Raw genomic sequence first — 14,882 nt, 5'->3', positions numbered from 1 at the left:
GAGGCCTGACACCAAGGCACACTAACACTCTGCCTGTGGGTCTGGCACGTGGGACTTAAGCAAACTATTCATTCACCTTGCACAGTGGCTGGGTTCGCACCAGCCCGGTCCCACCTCTACCTCAGTGGCTCTCAGCCTTGGCTCTGAACCACACCCTGGACAAATTACAGCAGAATTTCTAAAGGGAGGGCCCAGCTATCAGCATTTTCCAAATCTCCCTGGTTGATTCCAAGGGCAGGCAAGCTTGGGGAGGGCTCCTGCGGACGCTCACACTGCCCTCTCCGCCGCGCACGTGGTTTGGCGGCCATGCCGTCCACCTGTGGGCGGCGGCAGCCGTCACCGCCGCTGTGTTTTCTCGTTCGTATCTCCTCATATACATGTGCAATGTTTCTACCCTGATTTAGAGGACTGGAACAAGACTTCTGCAAGATTTTATAACTCATAGCAGCACAACAAATGCACCTACACTTCCTTAGCAGTGCACATGTGTTTGTGTGTATATATAGACATATTCTACCCGGAGTTTAACTTTGCTTCACTTATTTCTTCGTGCTCAGAAAATTAGATGAGCAGACTTTTCCAGGGGAGGCGCGAGTTTAGGTTTGTGACGAATCTTTTGCACCCTCTAGTGGTACTACTTGGGCATGTCAGTTCCGTGCAGTGGGTCTAGATTTCTAGCCTCTTGGTTACCGACTGCATCAAAGCAGACTGGCCTTGTGGGTCTTTTGTTCTTTGCTGCTGTATTAGCCCCAGCAATGCAATTCATCCTGCTGAAGAAAAGCAGCCCAGGAGCGTGTAACTTACTTCTCAGCCTTTTGTTCTCCTCCAAAGGCCTGTCCAACATCACCCATAAGAACAGGCCATTTACTTAGCAAAGTTTTATTGCGTACCTACTATGTGCCAGGCACATGTAAGAAAAAAGAGCCTTATCACTAAGAAAATGCCAGGAAGGCTATGTTAACCATTGCGATGAAAATATGTCAAATGGTCTATAAAACCAGTGTATGGTGCCCCATAATCGCATTAATGTACACAGCTATGGTTTAATAAAAAAAAAAAAGCCTTATCAAACGAAAGCTACTTTTTAGTTGTTATTTTGATTTGAAATATGAAGATCTTAAGATTAAGATAAGGTTAGAACATTGTGACCAGGTGCTCAACACTGGAGCCAGACTGGTTCCTATCCTAATGCCACACTTACCAGCTGTTTACCATTAGGCAAGTTATTTACAAAATGGAGACAGCAACCCTTTCTCATTGGGTTGCACTATCATACAGAGTGCTTGCTGCCTAGTATTATTTATTTCGCTTTATTTTTATTTCAGGATAATAAGAGGGTACAAGTGCAGTTTTGCTACATGGATATATCCTGTAATGGTAAGGTCTAGGCTGTTAGTGTAAACATCACTCAAAAAGTGTACATTGTCAGAGAAGGCATGTGAGATTAAGCCTGACTCTTAAAACCTAGAACTGTGGAAAGGCCTGGGACGTCTATACACAGTTAGCATTTATTTTACAGCAATTACACTATATTTGTGTTAGGATTATCTTTATAATAAAAGGAAAGCAACTGGGGGGGGAGTATACATTGTACCAAATAGGTAATTTTTCACCCCTCACCTCCTTCCCCCCTTTGGAGTATGATAATTCCACTCTGTATGACCAGGCGTACCCTTAATTTAGCTCTCACTTCTAAGTGAGACCATATGGTATTTGATTTTCCATTCCTGAATTATTTCACTTACAATGGCCTCCAGTTTATCCAAGTTGATGAAAAAGACATAACTTCATTCTTTCTTATAGTTGAGTAGTGTTCCCTGGTGTGTGTGTGTATACGTGTATATTATCACATTATCCCCTTATCAATTGGTGGACACTTAGGTTGGCTCCATACATTTACTATGGTGACTTGTGGTTCAATAAACATACAGGTCCAGCGTCTTTGGGGTATAATGCCTTCTTTTCCTTTGGATAGATCCCCATAGTGGGATTATTGGGTCAAATAGTACATCTACTTTTAGTTCCTTGAGGAATCTCCATCTGTTTTCCAAACAGCCTGTACTGATTTACATTTCCACCAACATTGTATAAACATTCTCTTTTCACCATGTCTGTGCTAACATCTATTGTTTGTTGATTTTTTAATAATGGCCATTTTGATAGGGGTAAGGTAGCATCTCATTGTGGCTTTGTGCCTGGTATGATTGTCAACTTAATCATTAACTGTATTTTAAAGGTCTTAGTTTTACTCTAGAATGATTTGCTCAAATACTCCTTTCTACCAGGAAGTACACAGATCATATTAAACTTTTCTTGTAAGCATATAGGAGGCCACCCAGGTCTTCTGCCTCTTCTCCAGTACAGTTCACGAGTTTTCATTTATTTCTGGCTTTGTGGAGTTTCTTCATAGTTCCTCTTATCTAGGATGAAGAGTTGGCAAAGTACAGCTAGGGATTAAAATCTAACTCAAGGCTTATTTTTGCAAATAAAGTTTTATTGGAACATAACTATACTGACTTGTTTATTTATTCTCTTGTGGCTGCTTTCATGTTCCAATGGCAAAGTTGAGTAGTTTCCGCAGAGACCCTAGGACCCATAATGCATTAAATATTTACAACTTGGCCCTTAATAGAAAAAGCTTTCTGCCCCTTGTCTAGACTTTGAGTTGTTCTGGACTTATGCCCAGATATGTTTAGAGAGTCAAGACATAGAACATCGAGGTTAGCCTATGTGAGAAGTAAGACATGAAATCAGCCTTCACTCTTCCACCTGCCGACAAAGATGCCCCAGCCTCCAGCTCTCTTCTGCTCCCCGTTATTATGGGTTAAAATACTTAATATATGAAACACCGTGGTCTTGGAAAGAAAAAAAACTTAACAGTTGAAAGAACTTCTGAATTCATAGTCTGACAGCTTCTTCCGGACATGCTCCTATTTGTCCTGAAGTCTAGATTTATTGAACTCTGAGCTTTATTTCTTCCCCCTAAATAACCAGAAAATGGCCTACTCTCTCCTTTTCTTCTCAAAGACTAATTGTGTAGCCTTTCCTCTCACCCACCATTAAGAAATGATTAAAACAATAACAACAGCAAAATGCTGTTCCTCTCATGGGTAAGTTCCAGTGGGTGAGACATGCTGAGTTGGCTCCCTGACAATTTACCCTGATAGGGCGGTCAGGAAAGATCTAGGGAAGTGGATGTTTGAGCTGAATCCAAGGCAGCATTTTCTGTAGAATGCAGGAAGATAGAATCCTGAGGAATGAGCACTTCCGTCCGGAGAAAACCCCGGTGGGCTTACGAGCAGACAGCATCCAAAGGAATGACTAGAGATGAGGAGGGACGAGAAGGGGGAGCTCACTCCAGCCGCTAACCTCTCTCTCCAGTCACTCATCCAGTTTCTTCTGTGGAGCTTCTAGACCGACAAACCTCCTGTGTTCATTAAAGTCTGTGCCAAGACCAGGCGAGTGTAATCCTAACACTCTGGGACGCCAAGGAGGGTGGATTGCCTGAGCTCAGGAGTTTGAGATCAGCCTGAGCAAGAGGGAGACCCAGTCTCTACTAAAAATAGAAAAACTAGCCAGGTGTTGTAGTGAGCACTTATAGTCCCAGCTTTTCAGGAGGCTGAGGCAGGAGGATCACTTGAACCCTGGAGTATGAGGTTCCTGTGAGCTAGGCTGACCCCACAGCACAATAGCCTGGGGCAACGGAGATGCTGCTGCAAAAACAATAATAGAAATAATGTGGGGCCTATGTTGGGAGAAGCATTGTAATAAAAGAGCTCTGTTACTGAAAAGCTTAGAAACCCTGGTCTAAGAGTGTTAGATTCAAAACAAAATGAATTTGGCTAGCTAATCCAATGGTATTCGCAGAAATAATTTATGGGAAAAATTCATAAATTTTCGTATTAGTATACATTTCTCTAGAGAGAATAAAAGTTTTGCAAACACATTTGCATCTCAAAAATGCATGTAGTTACGTAAAAGACCATTTTATCACCTTTATATATTTTTTACTGGATGCTTTCACTAGGTGTTACTTTTTTTTTTATTTAACTTTCTTTTTTTTTTATTAAATCATAGCTGTGTACATTAATGTGATCATGGGGCACCATACACTGGTTTCATAAACACTAGGTGTTATATCTTGCACTTTTGGGGATCACGTGGAAACGTTAGAATTGCTTTTTGAGTTTGATTTAATTCAGAATTTCAATGGCCATTAAAAAGATACAACACTTAGTATTCAGTTTCTTTTTTAGTGTTTTTTCTACCTTTAAAGTGTGTCTCACATGAGATGTTCTTAAATTGCTCCTATAATCTCAAGCTTTTATATTACATTTCTGCAGAAGCCTTACATTATTTGATTCATGACTTTTCAGTGTCTTATATTTACTATTAAACTATTTGATAATTTATTAAAGTTATTAAGAATAATATATAATGTGTCACTTATACAGAATTATGAAATTTCATGTTGCAAAAAGGAAGTTTAAGGAAACGTTACGCCCGTATGATGTAAAAGATGTCATTGAACAATATTCTGCTGGTCATCTGGACATGTTGTGTAGAATTAAAAGCCTTCAAACCCGGTAAGCAGTAAAACGTTATTCACTATGAAGAAATAGGCATGGGTCCTGCCTGAAATACCATGCTTGTTTATGAAAAGTATCTTTAATAAAGCTAGATACAGTTGAATAGGCATGGAAACTACCTAGGAGAAACTTCTCTTGAGTAGAAAAAAACCTCTGAATTGTATATTTTTAATTCAGAGGGCAACTGGGCATTTGCCTTTAACTTAGATTTACTTTGCTTTTAACATAGACTAAATCAGCCATTAAAAGCGTCCAACCGTCTGAGTTTTCTCATCTATAAAAATGAAGAGGATGTTCTTGCCACATAGAGTTGTCAGGAGCATTGAATAGTTAATACACGTGAGCCAAGCGCCCACTAAATGTTAATGTTTGTTGCTGATGTCTGAATTACTGCTACAGCTGCTGATGCTGTTTTCTTGTTATTTAAATCTTAACCATCCTTCTGCAATAAGTTAGTCTTTCTCCTTTACAAAGCTTTACCCAGCTTCCTAGGCCATAGAGACAGACCCAGACCTTTCTCTTCTCTGCCCACCGACAGCATTTTGAGTCTACTGCCAACCATGAGCACACTCAGAATCCTGGGGCGCTGGGCCCGCGTTGAGACTCAGTCCTCGTATTGTTTCCTGGGTGTGTGTTTTCCTTGCTCCTGACTCAGACTAGGCCCTTGGCTTCATTTGTGTCCTGCACAATGCCAGCAGACACTATCCTTCAATAACAACTTACTGATTTTTTTTTTTTTTTTTTTTTTTTTTGTAGAGACGGAGTCTCACTTCATGGCCCTTGGTAGAGTGCCGTGGCGTCACACGGCTCACAGCAACCTCCAACTCTTGGGCTTAAGCGATTCTCTTGCCTCAGCCTCCCAAGTAGCTGGGACTACAGTCACCCGCCACAACGCCTGGCTATTTTTTGGTTGCAGTTTGGCCGAGGCCGGGTTTGAACCCTCCACCCTCGGTATATGGGGCCGGCGCCTTACCGACTGAGCCACAGGCGCCACCCTTACTGAGTGATTTTTAAAAATAATTCATTCAGGCGTGTTGGCACACCCCAGTAATCTCAGCTACACAGGAAACTGAGGCAGTAAGATCACTTGAGCCCAGGAGTTCAAGGCAACGGTGAGCTATGGTCTCGGCACTGCACTCTAGCCTGGGCAACAGAGTGAGACCCTGTCTCTAAAATAAATAAATAAGTTTAATATGTTAATTCCTACTACATATGGTTGATTGTGTAGCCAAAATATTTAGTCAATTCCATTTTTTAAGAGCCTTGCTTCATTATAAGCACAATTTAGCATCGTTGAAAGTTCCTAAAAAGCAAGGACTGAGTTTTAAGCTGTTTTTAAATCCCCACACTTCACACTTTGTCCCAGTGTGAAGCAGATAGTGAACCTTTGTAAAAACACCTACTCATCAATTATAGAAGTCACTATTTGTTCATTCATTAAGCAGGTAACTAATGAGCCCATTATGTGTGCCAGGAGCTGTGGGCATCCAGAGATTAATAAAATAATGACCCAGTCCTTGAAGAGTTTGCAACTTATAGATTAGATGTTGTGGCAGAAAGTAGGCATTATGTTTCTGTGCAGACAAAGTAAACTGTAAAGTTGAGTCACTACCCCTGAGAATTCAATTCTAAAATACATCAGGAGGGCAGTGCCTGTGGTGGGTGGCGGGTTCGAACCTGACCCCAGCCAAACTGCAACAACAACAAAAAAAAAAAAAAATAGCCAGGCATTGTGGCAGGCACCTGTAGTCCCAGCTACTCAGGAGGCTGAGGCAAGAGAATCGCCTAAGCCCAAGAGCTGGAGGTTGCTGTGAGCTGCGATGCCATGGCACTCTACTAAGGGTGACAGAGTGAGACTCTGACTCTAAAAATAAATAAAATAAATAAATAAATAAAAATAAAATACATCAGGAAAGAAAAAAGCGATCCTCATTTAGGCTGGTAAAGTTTCTTGGAAATTGCTTTGCCTCCTTTTGTGGTCATGTTACAGTCTCTACCTAGGTGGCCCTAGTCTTCCAAATCTTTTACTAGAAATATCTAGAACAGCAACTCAGACTACTGAAGAAAAATAAAAAGTTTTTGCAAAGTTGAAACTGTTACAGACTTTGTAGAACTAATCTTGAATTTCTAGTTCATGCATATTCTTCAACTCAAATTCCAAAAGGAAAAGACCACTGGCTTTCATATCTGCTTGTCTGCATGTATCAGATGTACAATCAATGCTCATTGGATAATCTGTTTTATCCATGCAAAATAATCATAGTTTTGTTTGTTTGTTTTTTTCATATTTTGAAGTGGTTGAATTCAAGAACTACTCGATCAGAGTTGGAAACAAATTACTTTGTAGTTTAGGAAGATTTTTCCTCCAAAGATCCCACATAAGTGATTCCATGTTGAACTAAAATAATGACAAATTTAGTCTGATGTGAAATCTCATGTTAACCAAAATAAGTACATCAACTAGAACAAGTTCATCCTTATTTCATCTTACATAAATTAAAGATAATAGTACTTAATTTTTTTTTTCAAAACACTTTATTCTGGCCTCGGGTAGTCTCCATCTTTCATGCTTATAATCAGATCTTCTCTTTCTCTGATAGTGTTGATCAAATTCTTGGAAAAGGGCAAATCACGTCAGATAAGAAGAGCCGAGAGAAAATAATGGCAGAACACGAGACCACAGATGACCTCAGTATGCTTGGCCGGGTAGTCAAGGTTGAAAAACAGGTATAACGCATCTATATAGGTTAACTTTTTATCTAGAATTTCTTAAATCAAAATTGATTGTGAGCAATTAGATGTATTGCTGTGACTAACATATTTTAAAAGGAATAAAATCGAGAACAAATGAATGAAATTAAAATTTTCTTCTCACAGTTCTGGAGGCTGGGAAACCACATGAATAAATACAGTAATAAATTCTCTCTGTGCATAGGCAGTGTTCCCTGACACAGCTTTAGATTTCCATGGAAGGAATAGAAAACTTCATCTCATCAATTAATACTTCACTGGAAGTAACTATTTTCAATAGCAAAATAACAAAGATCTACTTTTCATTTATATTTTGGTTATTTTCATTGTCTCTCTTTTGGGTCATTCTTTTTTTTTTTTTTTTTTTTTTTTTTCTGAAATCAGTTAGAGCTAATTAAGACCTTCACTTTCATGGGTCATTCTTTTTATTTGCTTTTTTCTTTTATTTTTTTCCTTTCTAGCACTTCAGGAAAGAGGGGTCATTCTTTTTCAAAGTAAAGCAAAGCCTTAACAGAATTATGATGACACATTGAATGTTTGTCCCCAAGGCTGTATCATCACATACACAATTTCCTTGAAGTCAAATTGTTTCCCTAATTTAATTATGAATATTCCAAGTATTAATTCTGAAGAATTTGCACCTTTATTTTTAAATTCAGAATGACCTAAATTGATACTTCAGGTCTTGATTTCATGATAAAATGAAATCCTTAGGCCAAGCTCAGTGGCTCAGGCCTATAATCCCAGCACTCTGTGAGGCCGAGGTGTGAGGATCGCTTGAGCTCAGGAGTTGGAGACCAGTATGAGAAAGAGGGAGACCAGTCTCTAAAAATAGCCGGCCAGGCTCAACACCTGTAGCTCAGCAGCTAGGGCACCAGCCACATACACCGGAGCTGGCGGGTTTGAATCCAACAACAGGCCTGCCAAACAACAATGACAACTACAACCAAAAAATAGCTGGGCATTATGGCAGGCGCCTGTAGACCCAGCTAATTGGGAGGCTGAGGCAAGAGAATTGCTTAAGCCCAAGAGTATGAGGTTGCTGTGAGCTGTGACGCCACCATGCCACGGCACTCTACCCAGAGCAACATAGTGAGACTCTGTCTCAAAAAAAAAAAAAAAAAAAACCTGGCATTGTGATAAGTGCCTGTAGTCCCAACTACTTGAGAGGCTGAGGCAAGAAAATCACTTGAGCCCAAGAGTTTGAGGTTGCTGTGAGCTATGATGCCACAGCACTCTACGGACAACAAAGTGAGACTCTGTCTCAAAATAATAATAATAATAATAAGTTCCTTACTAGACTTGAGTAGAGTTCCAGAATGTCTTCATAGAAGATGTTTAGCAAAGGCAGTCTGATTGGCATGGAGAGTCTTGAGCCTGCATTTTTATAGTGCTCATATGACTTTTGTTCATTTTAAAAGAAGTGGGAGGGAGGGATACCAGTGGTGATTATACAGAAATCAAAGCGCCTCTCTCCCCCTAAATCCTCCTCTGCCCCACACTGGTAGGTGCTGGACCCCTTCACTTGGGGTCAAGACCGAGTTGTACTTTATACTCAATATTGACTCAACTGTATTGGCACACCCTGATTTTACTTCTTCTTTCTAGATGCAATGCTCCTTCCTAATAACGGGTTATGCCATGTGTAACCACTTTTCCCACTTCTAGGTACAGTCCATCGAGTCCAAGCTGGACTGCCTGCTTGACATCTATCAGCAGGTCCTCCGGAAAGGCTCTGCCTCTGCCCTCACTTTGGCTTCATTCCAGATCCCACCTTTTGAATGTGAACAGACATCTGATTATCAGAGCCCTGTGGATAGCAAAGACCTGTCCAGTTCTGCACAAAACAGCGGCTGCTTATCCAGATCAGCCAGTGCCAACATCTCAAGAGGGCTGCAGTTCATTCTGACGCCAAATGAGTTCAGCGCTCAGACTTTCTATGCGCTTAGCCCTACTATGCACAGTCAAGCAACACAGGTGCCAATGAGTCAGAGCGATGGCTCCGCGGTGGTGGCCACCAGCAACATTGCAAACCAAATAAACACAGCACCCAAGCCAGCAGCCCCAACAACTTTACAGATCCCACCTCCTCTCCCAGCCATCAAGCATCTGCCCAGGCCAGAGACCCTGCACCCGAACCCCGCAGGCTTACAGGAGAGCATTTCTGACGCCACCACCTGCCTTGTTGCCTCCAAGGAAAACGTCCAGGTTGCACAGTCAAATCTGACCAAGGACCGTGCTCTGAGGAAAAGCTTCGACATGGGGGGAGAAACTCTGTTGTCTGTCCACCCCATGGTGCCGAAGGACTTGGGCAAATCTTTGTCTGTTCAAAACCTGATCAGGTCGACTGAGGAACTGAACATACAGCTTTCAGGGAGTGAGTCAAGTGGCTCCAGAGGCAGCCAAGATTTTTATCCCAAATGGAGGGAATCCAAATTGTTCATAACTGATGAAGAGGTGGGTCCCGAGGAGACAGAGACAGACGATTTTGATGCCGCACAGCCTGCCAGGGAAGCTGCTTTTGCGTCGGACTCTCTAAGGACTGGAAGATCGCCATCATCTCAGAGCATTTGTAAGACAGGAGAAAGCACAGATACCCTCAGCTTGCCTCATGTCAAACTGAAATAAGTTGTTTTCTTTCCAGACTTAGCAGTTCCTTTAGCCATACATATCATTGCATGAACTATTTTGAAAGCCCTTCTAAAAAGTTGAAATTGCAAGAACCAGGAAGAACACGAAAGGCAGTTTATAAGCTCGTAATCTTTTAATTGCATGAAAATGCATGTTTAGGGATGGCTGAAATTCCAAGGTGCATCGACATTAACTCATTCACTTAGCAATGTACCTTGAGTTAAAAAGCCTAATGCTATGGGGTGTATGAGGACATCACAAGGAGGTCATTTAGAAGATTGGATGCTATACTTCAAAATTATGAGAGTAAAAAACACCTTCCAATTTCAGGCATTTCTGCTTCGTGACTAAATATGAAATGCGTTTTCAAAATTAGGCCATAATGTATATTTAAACACAATGGCTATCAACAGCTGCTAACAAGTTATCAAGGAAAGCAGAATTTGGGAATAATAGAAATGGCTGCTTCTTTCAAGATATATTTGCCAACCCATTCCTATCCAGTCATTTTATTATTAATGTAATTTGAATGTCAATTTGTGTGCTTTTGGTGATTTAGCGCTGTGGCGAGCAATTTTGCACATCATTTCCATGTTGTTCTTTATGACAAGAATGTTCTTCAATTAGAAAATGTGCAAATAATGAAATTCAGGGCCAGTGGGGCAAATAGACGATATGACCAGTTGACGTATTTGACTTTATAGAAACATATTCCCTGATGGCAGAATCGACTGTACCAGTGGTCAGTTCCCACACAAGCATATAAATAACCGATGGATAGAACAGCCTGCGTGACTGGGCTGGTCTCTCTGCAATGGCATCAGCCCCGGGCTTGCCGATAGTGCCCGCGTAAAGGGCACGGGTGAGAAGCTTTCTCATTCAGCTGACGTATTGGCAGGCCCCTGGGGAACGGGACATTTGAGCGTAACTAAGACAGGAAAGGCTTGAAAGGAATGCACAAACACCACCAGGAAATAGGCAAAGTTAAAGAAAATGACTTCCCCCTCAAGGAGCAATGAGAGGGAGAGAAAGAAACCAAAAGAAAAGAAGTAGATTTTTTAGAAAACGAGTATTGCTAGGGAATTCAACTACCTAAACATCCCTTATTCTTATATATAAACAGAGAATTTTGCAAGGTATTTATTTTTTAATATGCCCTGAATGTCTTTTGCTATTGTGTGTACATTTTGCATATGAAAGGCTAAAGTTCTTTTACTTTTTATACTGTAGTGAACATTTTCTATTCTCCCCAGAAACATTGTTCCAAATCTGAAATAACTGGTTCGGTGTCCTGACATCTATACAAGTTATTTACAATTAGAAGCCAGATAGCACCGTCAGGGTGTGCAAATCAAAACACTTACTGATAGAACATGGCAGCAGAAAGACCAAGGGAAACAAAATGAAAAACGTATTTATCAGAAAGCAAGCAATGCTGGCCGCTTGTCAGACACCAGTCTAGCTGTCTAGAGCATCAGAATTTCAGCCTACGTAATGGCACTCAGAAGGCAAAGAGACAAGAGGTAGCACGTCAACTCAGTTAAACCCTAGCCAGGGAAGGACTCAAGAAAGGAAGAGGTTTTTGTTCTTGGCAGACAATAGTGCTGGCCCCAGAGATACTTCTCCAGCAGTGAGGAAAGAATGAGCAGGGAAATCAAAGGGAGGAGGAGGCCCTGAACTGCACCGGTCCTTCCCGACTTTCTCCCCAACAGGCTGGCTCCATCCCTGACTCTCCCCTGCTTTTCTGCTTTGTTAACTGCTTATTGATTTCCTGACACTACTTTGCTTCAGAATTTCACCAGGCCTTAACCAGCCTCCATCCCCCAGGAAACCAATTCCCTCTACCTAAAATGTGCTTCTCAGCCTTGTAAAATCCTTGTCCCTTCTGATAAACACTGAGACTTTGAAAGTTTCCTCTTCTCATCCCACTAGGATTCCAACACACTCCCCTGGAGTGTAACATTCAGAACCTTCTTGGCTGCTGGAGACACACAGAAGATGGAGTCTAAATTTTACACTCCAGTTAAAAAGATTTTGTTAATTTTTTTTTTTTTGAAACAGAGTCTCACTTTGGCACCCCCAGTACAGTGCCCGACATCACAGCTCACAGCAACCTCAGACTCTTGGGCTCAAGCGATTCTCTTGCCTCAGCCTCCAGAGTAGCTGGGACTACAGGCACCCACCCAGCTACTTTAAGAGAAAGGGTGGTGCTCTAGCTCAGGCTGGGTTTTTTTTCTCTTTTTTTTTGAGACAGAGCCTCAAGCTATTGCCCTGGGTAGAGTGGCTGATGTCATAGCTCACAGCAACCTCCAACTCGGGCTCAAGCGATCCTCTTGCCTCAGTTTTTCTGTTTTTAGTAGAGACAGGGGTCTCACTTTTTTCTTAGGCTGGTCTTGAACCCATGAGCTCAAGCTATCCACCTGCCTTGGCCTCCCAGAATGCTAGGATTACAGGCAGGAGCCACTGCACTCGGCCATTGTTAATCTTTTACAGCAATTATTTTCATTTTCCAAATGCAGGATGTTCGTAAATTATGAAATGAAACTTTCCATCTACCCATGTCTCCACTCAACCTGAAGTTGTGATACACCTCCCAAGGATATTGCATACACCACACACCCCCTCTACTGACCTGAAGCAGACCCTGCTGGGCACTTAGCTGGCTCTCTCCAACCATTAGCCAGGAAGGGGAGGGAGGCAGCAACTTTCAGGTAGCACTGATTCCTGGACATACTCTGTCCTGGGTTAAACCCCACTGGCAGCAGGAATTCTGAATGTATCGGGGACCCCTCCGAAGGCCTGGTTAGGCCTCAGACACAGGACACTTCATCCAGCATTGCTGAAGACTGAAGATTCAGAAACAAAACCTGAACACATCACTGAGGTCTTAATCATAGAAAAATGTGACAAAACATGTTGTGAAAACTTTTATACATTGAAGCCATGACCATTCTATGTCTATCTTACTCCAGCACAAAAATTTTTGGATGTTAAAAGATAGTTGTATTGTGTGAAAACTGTAGGATTCTGTCTGTTGCGTCACTGTCTGTGGAAATGACAGGGGTCACCCATTTACACTTAGCAAAGTCCATTGGTTAATCCCAAATGGTGTCTTGAAGCACAGTTGAGCGGAGTGCTGAGTGGCCACGTGCTTTCTTAGTTCAAGTCTTGTCTGCCTTCTTCACGTGGGGGGTTGACCAAGCTACTGCTTAACTGCAAACAGCCCTTGTATGAGATTAACTAAAACATTTTGCTGTGTCTGATTTAAATGTTCGCCTTTTGTTCAAATAAATTAATATCCGTAGATTGCAAGTTTCATTTCCAAAAAGACATTTTATTGAGTTTTTAAGTCCTTATCTCCTGTTCTAAGGTGCCTTTCTAACCTCCCTTGACTCAGCATGATTCCGAGACAGTTCTCAATTTGCAGGTAAAACAAGCCTAATAGAGGGGAGGAAATCAGGCACAAAGCAACTAATTCTCACGCCTATTTGCAAAACAAAACTGTAAGGAATGATGAAACCTTTGAGACTAAACTGATGGGTCACTTCATTCAATCAGATTAAGGAAATATCATAAATATTAACTTATCTCCCCACAAGCTGATATTTTTTGCCTTAAATGACATGCTAGTGTTTTTGAGAGAAATTTAATTTAATATAATTATGTGCATTTAAGTGAGCAGTTCAAAAAGTCATGTATGACAATGCAACTGTCTGTTTCCTGAAAACAAATAAATCAAGAACATCATTTCCATTTCAAGCTACCATTAAAATGTAATTTCCTTTGCTCTCTTTTACTGGGATTATTTGTTTTAAAGGAAAACATTAAAAAGATGTCTATAAACAGCTAGTGTGACTATTTTTATCTGGTTCTGAACAGACTGATCCAATTAAAAACAATTGGCTGTGTACAGATTTGGGAATGAAATATAAAAATTATCTTTTTGCAGTGTTGCTGAGGAAGTCTTTGACAATTTAGGAAAGTGCGAGATCTGCGTATGCTGTTAAAGGTACCATAAGAAACACTAATTAGATTTTGGTCATAATTCACATAACTTACACATGTGAGTTTTGTGTTAACTATAATAAAAATGTTTGCTACACAAGTGATCAAAAATGGGAACCAGAATGCTACAGCCTCTGGCTACTCACCACCTACTAAGCTTTGTCCTCTCAGGGCAGGGATTCTGCTCCAAAACAACCTTTTCCTCTTATTCCCTAAAAGATACCATTCCAAGGCTGGGCACAGTGGCTCCCACCTGCACTCCTAGCACTTTGGAACACCGAGGTGGGATCATCTGAGGTCAGAAGTTCCAGACTAGCCTGAACAAGAGTGAGCCCTCATCTCTACAAAAAAACTAGAAAAATTAGCCAGACATGGTGGCATGTGCCTATACACCCAGCTACTTGGAGGCTGAGACAGGAGGATTGCTTGAGCCCAAGAGTTTGAGGCTGACCTCACTGCACTCTAGGCCAGGCAACAGAGTGAGACCCTATCTGGAAAAAAAAAAAAATCCCATTCTTTCTGTTTCACTAACAATTTTGCAGTAAATGCTCAGGATTCATTACAGTGGAATTATTTTCAAGAAGGCTCAGAATGTTAGAACTCTGGAATAAAAAAGCAAAAACAGCCTTAACAGAGGTATTTTAGACATAAGGGAGAAGAATGACAGAATGTTCCCCTGGAAGAAGGAGGCGGCTTCTGTTAAGACCAAATTCCGCCACTGAGAGATCACCAGACACATGCAAAAAAAACAAAGGAATGACTTTATTCAAGCATGCTTGGGCCGTACCTCCGGCAGGACTCTGCTCAGAGAGGACGACCCCCAGGCAAAATGATGGCAGGATTTATACTCTTTGGCCTTATGCATTTCGGGTTGCAATAAAATGCAGGGGAAATTTCCTGGGGGAA

The 14,882-nt window shown here is 41.3% G+C and overlaps 1 protein-coding gene across 3 annotated transcripts in view; it reads left to right on the top strand.

Moving 5' to 3' along the window:
- The window catches only part of KCNQ5 (potassium voltage-gated channel subfamily Q member 5), a 583,497-nt gene extending 571,857 nt beyond the window's left edge, over positions 1-11,640 (top strand). For all 3 annotated transcript variants that reach the window (XM_053602994.1, XM_053602996.1, XM_053602995.1), the window contains 3 exons: positions 4,455-4,586; positions 7,190-7,316; positions 9,009-11,640. In XM_053602994.1, the coding sequence (XP_053458969.1) occupies positions 4,455-4,586; positions 7,190-7,316; positions 9,009-9,968 (1,219 nt within the window). In that variant the 3' untranslated portion in view covers positions 9,969-11,640. The remainder of the gene's footprint in view (positions 1-4,454; positions 4,587-7,189; positions 7,317-9,008) is intronic.
- Positions 11,641-14,882: the final 3,242 nt, after the last annotated feature.

The sequence above is a fragment of the Nycticebus coucang genome, chromosome 9 (assembly GCF_027406575.1).
Source record: "Nycticebus coucang isolate mNycCou1 chromosome 9, mNycCou1.pri, whole genome shotgun sequence".
Lineage (NCBI taxonomy): Eukaryota > Metazoa > Chordata > Mammalia > Primates > Lorisidae > Nycticebus > Nycticebus coucang.
This window is presented reverse-complemented; position numbering and strand designations above follow the sequence as displayed.